A 14,986-nucleotide genomic window follows, 5' to 3' on the forward strand; every position below is an offset into this window, starting at 1 on the left:
CAAATCCTTTTCTACTGAAATAAGCACTGGGCTGACAGCAGGAAGAGGCTGATAAGAAAGCAACAAGGCATTGCTGATGGCATTCATGATAACTGAGCACTAACTCATAAGTGTTCTGTCTACAGCACATTACCCAAAGTGCTCCTGTTTTAAATGCGGCTCCAGGAGGTCTTCTTTTGCTATAACTCAGCCACAAAGACAGCAAAATTATCTAAGAAAGCTGGATATACAAAGCAAATGATGTTTTTCATACCCATCAGTGATTCTGGCACTAGAATAACACACTAAAGGCAGCATCGGTGCCACTAAATCCTAGATGAGAAAACACCTACAGCTTCATAAGTGTAATAGCTGAGCTGAGTTCAATGCTCTTAAGAAATTCAGTTAACATGGACTGGTTATAGGTTCCAAACTGGTTATTGTTACACCTAAATAACAACCTAAATTCACATAACAAATGGTCACAGAAAATTGAGCACAAAATCTGAGCAACACTGAACAATAATTTTGGAGTGCTGGAAAAATACATGTATTAAATTCATTTTAAAATTGTTCCTTCCTCATATATATATATATATATATATATACATATATGAATATCACAAGGAGCATGATACTTAAAAAGCAACAAACAGTAAGGTTAAAGATCACAGCTGCATAGATTACTACTAAGAACAGATGATAGACGTTCCTGCACATACAACAACAAAATATGTATCTTACGATATGAAACATTATACAGCTCTGTGTCATTAAGTAGTAGTAAGACCTTTTCCTGTAAGGGGTTAGAACTATATGACTTTGGTCACAGCAGCTTGCTCCATTCTGCTATCTAACTTCTTTCCTAAACACTACAGAACCTGGGGTGAGCAGGGAGTGCTGTGTACATGCTAGAAGAAAATCAAAATTCAAAGGCTCCTGTATCTACTGTACTTTAGTGAATAACTGAAAAAATGCAGTCCTCAGTAGTAAACTTGTAGTAAAGATTCTGTACTGACGGTATGCTATGAAAGAGGTTTGACATGGAAGAATTCTGCATCTTACGAGCCTTTCCTCTCCACAGATGTGCCCATTGCAGGCTAAAAATACATCAAACACTGACTATTCAATCTATGTAACACTCTTAAGACTGCATTAACTTCATTGCAGTAACTTGTTTTATAGGCTCAGTTCATCATGACCTATAAAATGCTAGGCTGAAGTGCTTTAAATATCTGCTAACACCATGTGCAAGCCTGGGAGTACAAGTCACTGTGCTGTGAAGCGGCAAAGACGGCGCTCTTCTGAGAAAGTAGCACGCACTCTTATGTCACTGATATAAACAGGGTAAGCATGATAAATAATGTATGAAAAAGGCAGCCCATCTTTATACACAACAGCAGTAATTTTAGCTGAATTCTTTGTTTGATTTTATTTTACCGGTACGACAATAGTTCTTAAGACTGCTTCTTAAAAAAACAAAAATTGTCTATCAAAATCAATTAAATATATATATATATATATATGTAAACTCATTGCAATCTTAGTTATTATATAAAAGAAAAAGCTGAAGACCTTTTTCATTTGTGGCCATAGAATTTTTGCTAATTATTGTTCCACAATACATAGAAAATAAAATGGAAAGAGGCAAATTATCTGTGTCTTTCAGTAATCATGGCCTATTTATTAAGCAATTAGATTGCAATTTCTTTATTAGAGAGATTAAAAAAAAAAAAAAAAAAAAAAAAGCTTTAAAATACTGTTATTGCTTGTATCTTTGATCCTTAAACTTTTCCATTTCAGCAAGCTCATTAATGTCAAAATGTCAAGAAAATGACCACCCCTTTTTAGGCTGTATAGCCTGGGTACATGCATAATCTATTGGATTCAATAAAGAAGTTTTTTCTCTTGTTAAATTCAACTAAAAAGCTTAATTGAGCCACAAAGGTCAGAAGGTTCTTTTTATTATAAGTAGGAGATTATTCTGTGGCAGAAAGAAGTTTCCAGAATACGAGATCTGCTCATTTTTATACTAGTCTGTGGACATGTTTTAATTTTTAAACCATTGCTACTGTTCTCTTCTGAATAAAAAGCTTCCCCATAATAATTTTAAAATTCTATTTCCTTTGTGCTACTAATGAACTTTTCACTTTCTTTCGGAGAGCTGGCTTTATGATACTAGCAAGTAGTCATAATTTACTTACGTATATTTAATTCATAATAATCTATCCTAATTTCCGATCTATACTCTGCTCTGCCCATCTTCATGTACCTTTTCCATGTCAGTTCTGTTTACTAAGTGATATCCAACGGATTTCCTATAGTGCAATGAACCTTAACAGGCAGCTTTTAATTGCCTCGCATAGGAAACCACATCACTATTAATTCCACAGCAACAGTATAAAATAAAACTATTGCTTCTCAGACTCTAGAGCAATTAGACCTCTCGGCTATTTGGCTAACTCTGCTTCATGATACCCAGTGCAGTTAATTATATTTTTTGATGTTAATAGTCTCTGTCAGTTTCAAGCATAACTCCTCTTTGATGAATATTTAAATTATATTTGAATAAAAAAATAATCTTGGTTACATTTCATATTCAGCAGTCATCACAGCTTAATAAAGGTCTCCTCGGCAAGGGTTGAGATAAATGGTTATATGAACACATGTAGAAAGTCCTAAATCAACTTATCAGATAACGTGCCTAGTTTGGCTCAGCGTTACAGAGGATATATTGGGGTGGGAGGAATTAATAGGCTTCAATTATTACAGTATTATTCCATATGAACTGTATTTGACACAGTAATAATATATAAGTAAATTAGAATTTCTTAATACCGAAGTTATGAATGCAACTAGTACTGGAACTTCTCAGGGCTAGACTAGAAATTCAGAAACTATATAAAAAGTCACACAACTTTGTCCATGATAATATAAAATTCAACTACAACTTTGTCCAAGAGAAAGCAATATTCAACTATCAGGTGCTGAAGGTTAAGCAATGCTGTGTCAAATTCTCAACAATCATAAATTTAAGGGAAGAAATTAAACAGCAAAAGCATATATGATTAACTGTAAGCTAAACAGTATGTACAGCTAGAATCTGTTCTAGACAGTACTCAAATAAACAATATAAAATGCTTAGAAATGTATGTATACACATGTACAGTTATTTATATTTATTTTAACACACAAGCAGCAAGGAAAGTGATGCATATGTATGTATCATCTTGCTAGATAAGATGTAAACTGTCTTAAAAAGAACTTGTTTTTTGTTTTTTTTTTTTTTTTTAAATATATATATACATATTTGCCTGTAATAAGGGAAATAAAAGCAACTTATATATGGAAATACTAAATAAAATATGAAGCTACACTCTGGCAAAATAATTAATCCAATCTCTTTTAAACTAAATCTAAATTTTAAATGTCATTAGTTGATATCAATGATTCTTTTATTGTTTCTTTGTAGCTCATCCAATGCTGTGATTACAGTAATGTGTGCGCCTGCACATGCGTAACATAATTTCCTCTGCAGAAAATAATAAGAGAGCACACCACAAAAAGACTAGCAAGTACCACTGACAGCTATTTCACCTTACCCTACTGCTCAGAATCTCAGGGTTTGTGTTTAATCAACTATGTAATGCCACAGTGGAACAACTCCATTAATAAAAAAAAAATATATTAAAAAAAAAAAATCAAACACTGTTTTTAATGAGTAAACGAGACCTACTACTTTCATATTAAGTATTAATAACCATGAAAATGAACAATGCTAGATAAGGTTATTCTCAGTCGTGGTTGTTCCAGTTTTTTTTCCTGCAGTAATGCCAAGGACTACAGTATGCGTCATGAATATTCTAGGCTCTGTGATTATGCCTACTTTGTGAAAATACGCTACGTGTATTACTGCTTTTTCTCTGTGTGAGTCATAACTAAGTTTTCAGACTAACACACAGAAAACAAAACAAAACAAAAATCCATCAGGCCAAGGCCTGGTACTGTGAAATGTGCAGTTTAAAAAATAAAGAACATTTTAAGTTTCTACTGTGGAAAAATCCTGATGGGGGTAACAACTGTACTAATGACCTATGCCTGTTTCAGATGAGCAGAAACCTTCATTTTTCAAGGATACTTAAAACAGATATCAAATTTTGATAACCTTGTATGGTAAATGTTTAGGGAGGCTGCTATCAGCAAGCTGAAGCTGATACTACTGGCATGCCAAGCAAAAGGAGAACCTCACAGATGAGATTCACACAAATACCACAGCTGTTCTGCAGCACATGAACTCCCAAGAATTTCACTCCACACATCACCCTAAGCTATCTTGTGGTCAATACTGGTGTTTCTCTGACATGGAAACGACAGAAATACAAACTCTTAATGACCAGAAATAGCACAAGTCAAGGTATACCCCTTGCTCTGAGACACTTTTCACAACATAATATATGTAGCAAAGGGAGGCAATCTTTGTCCACAAAAAGAAAAGCAAGGGAAAAAGCATGAATGGCAGCAGGGGTCAGCAGAGCCTTGTCTGAGTCTGGCAGACCCCCAAGAAAACCTGCACCATTACCACAACCACAGGCTTTTTTCAAGGGCTCACAGGCAGTTTTGAAGGGCAGAGGATCAAATCCTGCCCAGGAAAACTGTCTTAAGTCACAGTAAGAAATGCAAGGGGGTGGCATAATGCTGTTTAAATGCTTCTCTGTGGAAGTGCTGCCAAAGCTCTAATTCTGTCCAACAGTGATCCCACAGCTTGTTCTGTTTTCTACCAGAGATGTGCTATCTGAGGTTTGTTGTCCAGGCTACTTCACTTTGATGAGGAAAATTAATCAATTACAGCACAGGTACTACTATCCCCTCCCAGATGGCAGCCTAGTGGCAATTCTTCTGTATTCACTCATGTTAGGGAAGAAATCAAACTTATTTTCACTTGAAAGAAAATTAAGACAGTATGAATGTTACTACTGCAGAGCTGACAAAGAGGAAAAAGATAAAACACTCCAAAGATGTATTTTCTTCAAAGGAGAACTTATTTTGTTTTCTTCCAAAAATGCCTCACTCTCATTTGTTTAAAGGATTTTTAAAATTATTTATTTGTTGGACATGTGAACGGATGGAAAAGAAGAAACATCCCTGTTCTCCCACTCCTCACAATGAAGGGATTAAGGAGAAAATAATGCCTTAGGAAAAGGAACGGGTCTGACCCTTCTTTAACCCTTCTCTAGATTACCACCAGAGAAGAATGGAGCAGAAGTTGCTCCACTTCCATTTTGAAGACCTTCACTTGAGTGCAGCTGTCCTGCCGACTGATGATGGATCTAACAGATTATGAACACTACTCTGTGAGAAAAGTTCACAATAAGAACGCAAGCATGAACTCCTCACTGCTGTCATTGATGGACATAGTAATGGATAGAACATGTGTTGCATAGGCACGGACAGGATGAGTACATCAGGCAACATCCTGACTGCTAGAAACAATTTATGCTTTTTTAAACCCATTTACCTGCTGCAGTAAAGTTTCAAAATGGTATTTTAAAGAATTATACTTCCCTAAGTTTACCTATTATACCTAATTTATATTTTTCTCTTTATGATTATATATTAAGTTTGCTTTTTGGTGCATAGTTAAGAAGGAAAATGATAATAATTGAATATGGAAGAATAATACATATAAATTTTACATGAAAATTTCAAGACTATTTCACAGTGCAAGATTGATGTAACTTTCTGTTGCAGGACACCAATAAACTGAATATATCAACTGTAAAACTGTATTGTTAATGATGTACGCAAAATTTCTAATTTAAAGAATTGGGAATTTTTCTTCTTTTCAATGATCACAACTATGCTCTCTGTGAAAAAATACGGATCCGAAATTCCACTTTAAAACTTCAAGGTATTTTAGGTTTTACTAGGAGAGAAACAATGCTTTTTGTCAACATTAATTGGGCTTCCAACACTCCACATGCTTGAATTATGCCTCAGTGTATATTTATTCCATAGATTCAGTATTGCTAGGTTGTATCTGCCAGACTGAGTATTTAATGAGTATTTAAACACACAGGCAAAAAATAAAAAAAAAATAAAAAAATAAAAAAAATAATAAAAAAATTATTCACTGTACTGAAACCATAAAATGAGTCAAGGGGCCTAATTTTTAAAACAAACAGGAACTTTTCCTAGTCAAAAAGTTTAGGATTAGGAAACATTATTCTTATTAAAATAAAAAAATCTTAATTGCTAAGAGAGAGGTCCCACCATGCCAAAAAGCTTCTTTGCAGCTTAGTATTACATTATAAAATCGCATACACAACGTTCCTGAACATTTGAAATGTACTGAGTATGTATTCACACGTACTTTCAAGTATCTTTTATTATTTAGAGCTAGTAAAACACAAATCCAAACAGTGTGTGGTACCTATGAAATCCTCAGTACCTGTCCTAACAGCAAACCATGCCCAGCTGCAGCTGGAGGCCACAGAGCGGGGCTTTGAAGTGGAGGTTAGAGACAGAACATCCTCAACACCCAGGCAGTTTGAAAATAACTCCAGCTATCCACCTGCAATCTACTAACAATGGAAGTGGTTGTAAGTAAGTTTTATCCTGTTAATTTTCAAATCTCTGCTGCATCTATAAAGAACAGTATTATTCAGCCTTATCAACTTCAAAGTCTTGTGACAGTTTCTAGCTGCAGCCGCAGGAACACAACTTACGAGCGAGCAATTGCAGCAATTTCCTTAGGCTGTTTTGCATCTTCATTTTCCTGTTCCCGTAATTCCTTTTTAAAAAAGGAAAGGAAGCAGGAAAGATTTGTCCTTGGTAAAGGAGATCAGAGTACCAAGGAATTTGACTGCCCAAATATACTAGAAATAAGCTTATTTCTACACTAAGCCTTAAATCCTGGTAGGATCTCCAACTTAACTACATACAAATGCTGGGGTTAATTATGAGAGAAGTATGGGAGGGGAAAAGGATTTTCTAAAGGTCTAGTCCCTTTCTTCAAAGGTTCAATTTTACCCATGCCACTCTGAAGTTCAGATTCTAAATACATGAGGAAGACTTTATTCTATAATAATTGGGATGTAATTTCAATCAGGAACTAAAAATTTAATAACCACTTTATAAAGGTAATGCACAGCAGTGAAGTCATTAGTGTTCTAGCTGGGCTTCCCAGGAAAACATTAAGCTAAAAATCTTCTAAGAACTGAAGAAAAGAAAGAAAGGCGGGAGAATAGCTGAAGTTTTTAAGCTAGAGAGGAGCTGATGCAACACAAAGTTTGCTAGAATCTCTAAATCTCTCAAAAGGAAGCAGCATGTGTGATTGGCCATGTTAAACTGGACAGCTCACGTTATCTTTCGATCTTTAGATTTCACAGTATTGATCTCATTAATCTAGTGTTTTCACATTGTAACTAGAGTAAATGTAGTTGCTCTACAAAACCTGTGGAGTAATGTTGCAAATGAATGATGAGTATTTAATAATTGCCACAACTACTTTTAAGTACAGCTCAAAAATGGACTTGAGCAGTGAAAAGTAGTGGAAAAGACACAGCTGTCTAAAGTGATAAAAACATCTCATTAATCCTTAAAAAGTAAGCACAGTAAGATGCTAAGGAGCAATGTAGACATCATTGCAGCTCATTTCTAAAGGTACAGAAGAAAAGTTTTCTTTGCATTCATTTGTTCTAATGGATGTGCTATTTTTTTCTAGTCAATGGAAAAAGAAAACGAATGAGTCTGACAGTCCTTCAGGTGAGGTATTTTCTAAGCACTTGCTTCCATCAAAAACCAGCTGATGTGATACCCTTAGATATCAGACCAAGGACATGAATAGGGTGCCAAACAATAGTTTGCCTTAGAAAACAAAAATAATAATAATAATAAAAAAATTATAAATGCCAATAGATGAGATGCAGAATTTTAGTATTTCCATAAGAAAATTTCAGTGTTCTCCTATGCTTACGATATAGCATAAATTCACCAATTTTCTAAACTGATTAAATAAAGCAAATGAAAAATGCCTTCCTACTTAATGGCAGGATCTAAGCAAGAATATGATGAAATAAAACATCCAAATTACTGTAAATGCCACACAAAAATAGAAAGTAGCACATCAAATTATTTTTGTCATTCGTTCGGACAATGAAATAGAATGAAAATGATAAATTCTTCCTGAGCTCAGACAGGCAGAATCAATGTCATACATATGATCGCATATTCATTTTGGCCTGTTGAAAGAGGGGTAAGACTAGAAGAGTGAGGAAGTTCAAAAATATTCTCTGCTACCATCAACTTATTGCAGCTGATGAACTGAAAGGGGAGGATTGAAATTTCAGCTTTCCAGTAACAGTTTCATGTCACTTTAAGCAAGATTGTGCCTCTGTATTTGTTTCTGACTACCTTAATCTGTGTATTTGCAGTGAACATAAGGAGGACTTTGATCAAAACACAACATGCATTTTACACAACAAGGAAGTCTACAGAGAGGCACTACATTTACAAAAGCAATTGAAGGTGGTTTCAAAGGGAGTTGACAGATTAGAAGATGATGACACTGCTGCTGCAGTCTCAACGGAAATCTGGCTTGATCTAATTAACAGCAACGAACTAGAACCACAAAATGATAATTCAAACATGATTTAAAGAAGTTATATCACCTTTTTATTACCTAAACAATGGAGCTTTTCCCTAACTGATAATAGAACAAGTCACAGGTTGAATACAGAACAGGAATAAAAGGCTTGATATCCTTAATTGATATCCTACCGTATGAAACTAAAATTTGATATTAAGCCTAAATATTTGACTACAGAAGTAGAGAATGTCCATGTGTTCACATGAAAGTAACAGAAAATAGCCATACTTGTACTCATAAAAATGGAGTGAATAGGGAAGTGAAAAAGGAGGATTATTTTTAAGATGTGTTACAGACTTCTACACTCAAAGAAAACACAGCATCATGCAAGATGACTTGCATGTTTGATTTCATAAATCTGTGTACATGCACTGAAGAGTTTCCAGCTTATCCCCATTGCGCTCTCCCCATCCCACTCCCAACCCCCTTTTTTTTTATTCCCCACCCAAATTAAAATACACTGGGAGAAAAACCTCCTATTAATCCCAAATATTTTTGTTCACCGTTTACCCTCAACTTATGAGGAATTTTTTAAAATTTATTATTTTATTTCTTTTTAGGCTTAGAGAAAAATAGACCAAACAAATTTTATGTATCTTAGACATCCCTTAGTTTAATGAGTTAAAATGTGAGTGAATGACTTGTGCTGACACTTCCACAACTGTCAGTATGAGTGGACTCAAGCTCATATGCAGCCTAAAGTGCAAGAATTTCTTTGCGTCTTGGTTCTGAAGCAAAATTTTTACTGGCTTATCCTCCATCTTCTATGACAGTCACTATCACTAACATCTAATGTAGCTAATATAGCATGTGCTTGTATGCATACATACACACACATATAATGACATATAATCATGCTGGCATTTTCTAGTTTATGAATTTCACACATGGGAAGCACATTATTAGCTGCTTTCAGAAGAAATACATATGTTTGTCAGGGAATCATAGAATCATCAAGATTAGAAAAGACTTCTAGGATCATCCAGCCCAATCATCCACCTATTACCAACATTTCACGCTAAATCACATCCCTCAATACAACATCTAAGTATTTGTTGTACACCTCTAAGTACAATGACTCCACCACCTGTAGAAGCTACAGCCATTTGGATACCACCAAAGTGTTCTTTGACAACTTAAAATACAAGAATACAAGGAATCTCCTAAGAAGTGAATTGTTTCATTTTCTGTGCACTTATTCTTGCTTTTTCCTTTGGCACACAATTCAAAAAAAAAAAACAACCCTAATTGTAACTAGTATTTGTTAATTCCTTCTAATATTACTATATGGAAATAAACTCTCAATATCAAACTTAAAAGTGCAAAACAATATTTTACAGTATCACTTCAGTTATTTTTCTTTGATCCTCAAAATGACATATACATTTTTACCTTTGTGTCATAATTTTGTAGGCATCTGGAAGGAAGCATTCAGTGTTCTCCATTTGGAACGGGTCAGCATCACAAATCTTGTCATCTGTCCGTCCATAGTTTGCGCTTTCTATCATAATAACATCACTTCCTGGACACCGGAGGTCAATAGAGTAACCTTCACAGGAGAGCTCTCTCCTAACCAAACCAAATGGTAGTGCTGCTCGGCTGAAACCTGAAGAAGAAAAAAAAAAACAAATGAGGTTGAGCTTAAAGGATATAAAGGATACATATTTATTTTCTGTTGCATAGGCAGTAACTCTCAACAGCATGCGAAAGGTAAAGGAAGTGCATCTTTAAACATTTTGATCTGCTACCAAATTAAGTGAAGCATCTTTCATGAACCCGTCACATTCTGATATATCTTCTGCTGTGTCCTTAATCTGGGAAGAGAGGAAATTCCTCTTCGTTACTCCTAATCCTTAATTCTCCTTTTGAAAATATATTTTCTGTGTGAGCAAATTCCGGTAAATAGGTAATCTCTGTCTAATGAATCCATATTAATAGGATCAATATTAATATTAATGGAAAACACAGATACAATATAAAAAAAAAAACTGTATAATTCCTTCGACGTAGGTACTATTATATTATTAAATAGAATCTTTCTGTCTCTTACAAAATGAGGGCACTACCAAGAACTAGAGAACAAGTTGAGTAACACAATCAGTAATAAATACCTGTATCTTTAAAATGATAAATCTCTGGTAATTTTTCAGCAGAATCACACATATTTCCTTATTTTTTTTAAACGTCACCCTCAGAGAGCAGCACAAGGCCATTAATATTTCAGTGCAGGCAGTTGGAAACAAGTGACAGCAAAGAGAAACAGCGAGTAAGTATGGAAAGTTGGAATTCCACAGCATTTTGAAAGCAAAGAAAATAAGCTTATAAAAAAAACAAAACAAAACAAAAAAAAGTCTGATGTGTTAGAAGAGGCAAGGAAGCTAGGATCTAAAAAGATCAAGAATAACTTGAGATAACCCCTTGATAGCAAATTTTCATATGAACCAGAGGCTGACACTTTTTCTGCTGAATTAATGATCTGTGGATTCAAACTCCTCCTACATGAAAATGATGATCTGCTATGACTTTGAAGAAGTGCTGCTGGTAATAGCAATGCTGGTGTCAGGACATGGCTCCCTAGCAGCCATCTTCCCATCCAAGTGTCTTCCCCTCTGTAACACCACTGCTTTTGCTCTACCAGTGCAGAGGATGAGCGCCATGCCACACACCTGATTACCTCTCTTTTAAATTTTATGGAACCACAGTATGCAAAACAGGGAAGTGTCACCCTGCCAGTGCTTCAGTATTCAAGAGGAGACCATGTTGCTGTAGAAAGCACAATTCCACTTAAAATGCACTTCTGGTTGAAGGTTTGGCTGAACATGTCATATATAATAACAAACACTATTATTAGAGGCTTGCTGAAGTATCATGAGCTGAAAGCTCTAAAGAGTTGAAATGCGAATCCATTGCATTAACACCCTACGTATTCCTCCCATGCAGCAAATTAATACAATGAAGACAGAAATTCTGCACAGCTCACAGAGGGTATGAAACAGGCATGTAGAGGGGCCCAAATAAAGCCCTCACCACAAAAACATGCAGCAGTTCTTTGATTAATTACCATCACGACAGCCACAGCGGGACCAAAAATAATGCTGCTGGTGACTGCCATTCCTACATCCTAATATTCCTGTCAAATTTAACACCATGCCCATAAAACTCAAGCCCTCCGGCTCACAGCAGTGTTGCCTGCACGTCTTGCATACAGCAGGGCTGCCTCCAGCGGGGGCTCAGGCAGCGCCCTCCCACAGGAGACCTCTGCGTGCCACTGCACAGCCCTGCCTTCAGGTTTCTATCAGTAAGGAAAGTGACGCCACTGGTTCTGCTGCCCAAAGGTGAATTTTGCCAAACAGGAGAGGCTGCAAGCTGATACCCCTGAGGTCCAGCATATGGACAGCTATAGTGCCAGGCTGACACAACCACACCAAGTTGGCTGCGATGAGCATCATATCCTTCCTGCAGACCCAACAGCATACAGCTAGTACTTCAGATAGGATGAATTTGAAGACAAGACTGCCGTGCTTCTGCAGAGATTAGCTGCCTACAAATCCTACTTTATCATCTGCAGAAACTGGGCACTGCTGTAAGCACCACAAATGTATTTCATTCGAGTTTTTTTTTTTGTGCTTTTTCTTTTCTTTTCTTTTCTTTTCTTTTCTTTTCTTTTCTTTTTTTTTTTTTTTTTTTTTCCCCCATGCAGCCATCTAGGAGAGATTCTGTATTAGGACAAACATTCAAAATGCTACACCAAGGTTAGGCCACCACCAGCAACAGAGGACATACCAGAGATTATGTACATGCAATATTGCAAAAGCAGCAAGCAATAGAACCAAACAAGGCGGCATGTGTTAGGTGGGGACACTACTCTAAGTAACTGCTATGACACAGAATTTTAACTAAATAAATTTTAAGTCCCCTAACAAAACTAGTGTGATGTTTATTCTGAAGCTTTATTTGTAATCTTTTCCCATCAACAAAGGAAGAAAAAAAAATAAGCATATCAACAAGCAAAGTGTAATTCAATCCATCTTGCAACCCTGACAATCGAAGAAAGAACTAGTGGGAGGCCCTGTGAGCGAAAAATCAATATTGCAGCTTTGTGCCGTGCAAATGTGAATACTGCCAAATAGCAGTGCTTAGGGTAAAATGAACTGTTTTGCTCCATTTTCTCCTCTCTGAACAAATGATTTTGAAACGACAGCTTTTTTTGGAGCTATAAAATGTCAAGCAATAACTCCCTGTGCTTTAGGCAAGTGATTGGAATAAATACCTCTTGGCAACAGGTGCAATGACTTAGAACTGAAATTCATTTACATTCAGGAGATAATTCCCGATAAACAGATGCACTGCCACAGGATGGAAGTCTGAAAGACCAGCATCTTAACACTGCTGCCCAGTTCTGCATTATTCCAGGGCTTTTCAGACATAAGTATGTTGCTCTGTCAATAATTACTGTTGTCACCAGTAAATTTGTATTTCCAGCACAACTCCTCATGAGTACTTGCAACATCGTATTTTCTAACCAACCTGCCTGCATTCAGCAGGCTCGGCTTCCTTCACTATACCCTGCAAAAATGTATTTTGATTGGCTGTCCTGTACAGCTGAAATCACCATTCCATCCTTCTGCTAACTGCCTCAAGGCAAACTGAGTTACGACACCAAAGGAGCAGCGTCCCTGTAAAGAGCTTCCTGATCACCACAAACCCTTTTGAGGCCAGGGCTGGCACTTCGCATACATCCTGAACAGTGACCCACATAAGAGCTATTACTTATCCATTACCAAATACCACATATGCTGCATATGCTGTCTCTGATTCATATGGGTTTTGCCTTTTTTTTTTTTTTTTTAAATGAAGGAAGAATAATACCTAATGACAAAAAGAGCAAGGTTTCTGTCACATTGACTGTTTTGATTACAAGAAAACTTCCTGGCAAACAAGTTTCCTGCACATTTTATCTGCTCACAAATTAGTTGAGTGCAGGCTCTTTTAAAAAAAAAAAAAAAAAAAAAAAAAAAAAAAAAACCCTAACTTCTACAAAATCAACATTCTATGAAGAAAAAGGTAGAGGGAATATTCAGTGGTAATAAGCATTCTTTAATGCTTTATTGATCAATACATATACAGAAACACTTAGGGAAAAAAATAGCAAAATCTTCCCTCTTGTACTTTAATCTATGAATTGAAAACATACATCTCCTACAGAAGAAACAGAACTCAGAACCGTGTTTCTGAAATGTATCAGATTCACATTTGGCTAAAAAAGTTTTATATAAGTTCCCAACGCCTTATTTTCCACTAGATCCTTACTAAAAAAATGATTTGTCTATAGAAAGATAACTTAAATTTGTCAAAGTCCAAAGGAAAGTTAATAATTCACAGCTTTTTGCCCACTAGCACTCCATCTTTTTGAGCTGTCAATAATAAGAGTGTGTGCTAAGTTCGGTAGATAAAAGTATAAAGAAGCAACTACATTTGAATGTTCACCCCATACAGAGGAAAAATAGTGGAATGTAAACAGGCTAACATCAGTACTTCTCAACATCAGAAGCAAGGAACCTTTGATTAAAACTTAAAGCACCGAGAGAGTAAACATGGAAATATAAAATTATTTCAAAGAATGTGGATACAGGAAGAGCTGAGATTCCAAAACAAATCTTTGCAGAAATATATGTATGTCTCAACGAGCAAGAAAATACTGTTTTTTGTGTTATTTGGCTCTAACAGAAAGGTCTTTTAAAGAGAGCACATCTTTTCAAACAGAATGTTTACAGTTGTCTCTTTCACAATCTCTTTTATTTCACCAAATCACGAAACATGATGATTCAAATTCGACACAAGATGAAGCAATACAACTTGGGCAGAATTTCAATAATATATGTTGAACAAATGCAGAGCCTGACAAAACGTGTGCTCAGCATCCTCTTGGTTGCTTGGTGAGCTGCAGGCGCGTGCACAGAGGTTGCACAAGGGCAGCCCAACACGCTTCACCATCTGAAAATCATGTAAATTCTGAACATGGGCTCTACAGAGCATTTATAATTCTTCAGAAAAGCCTCGACTTCCTGCAGTTTCTAAAGAATCCCACGAACTATGTATGTCAAGGGAGACTTCTCTCCATCTCTCAGCGCTGTATACATTTCATACAGACAAGCATGTGATTTTGTTAAACAGCTTTTAAATTATCCAATACTGGTCAACAGATCACTACCAACAACTACAACGATAGATGCAATTTAAATGACAACTGTGCTTTCTAATTCTATCTTTGAAGGGGAAAAAAGTCCTTCTGGCAAGCATGTCTATTAAAAGATTACATTGGCACAGTGAGAGCTTCTGATACTGCACAGAGGTCTGGAG

The 14,986-nt window shown here is 36.0% G+C and overlaps 1 protein-coding gene across 14 annotated transcripts in view; it reads right to left on the reverse strand.

The window, feature by feature from the left end:
• The window catches only part of ADGRL2 (adhesion G protein-coupled receptor L2), a 157,236-nt gene that overhangs the window by 63,858 nt on the left and 78,392 nt on the right, over nucleotides 1-14,986 (reverse strand). For all 14 annotated transcript variants that reach the window (XM_072342629.1, XM_072342631.1, XM_072342632.1 and 11 more), the window contains exon 3: nucleotides 10,019-10,232. In XM_072342629.1, coding sequence (XP_072198730.1) covers nucleotides 10,019-10,232 — 214 coding nt within the window. The remainder of the gene's footprint in view (nucleotides 1-10,018; nucleotides 10,233-14,986) is intronic.

Source organism: Excalfactoria chinensis, chromosome 8 (genome assembly GCF_039878825.1).
Source record: "Excalfactoria chinensis isolate bCotChi1 chromosome 8, bCotChi1.hap2, whole genome shotgun sequence".
NCBI classification, from domain to species: Eukaryota; Metazoa; Chordata; class Aves; order Galliformes; family Phasianidae; genus Excalfactoria; species Excalfactoria chinensis.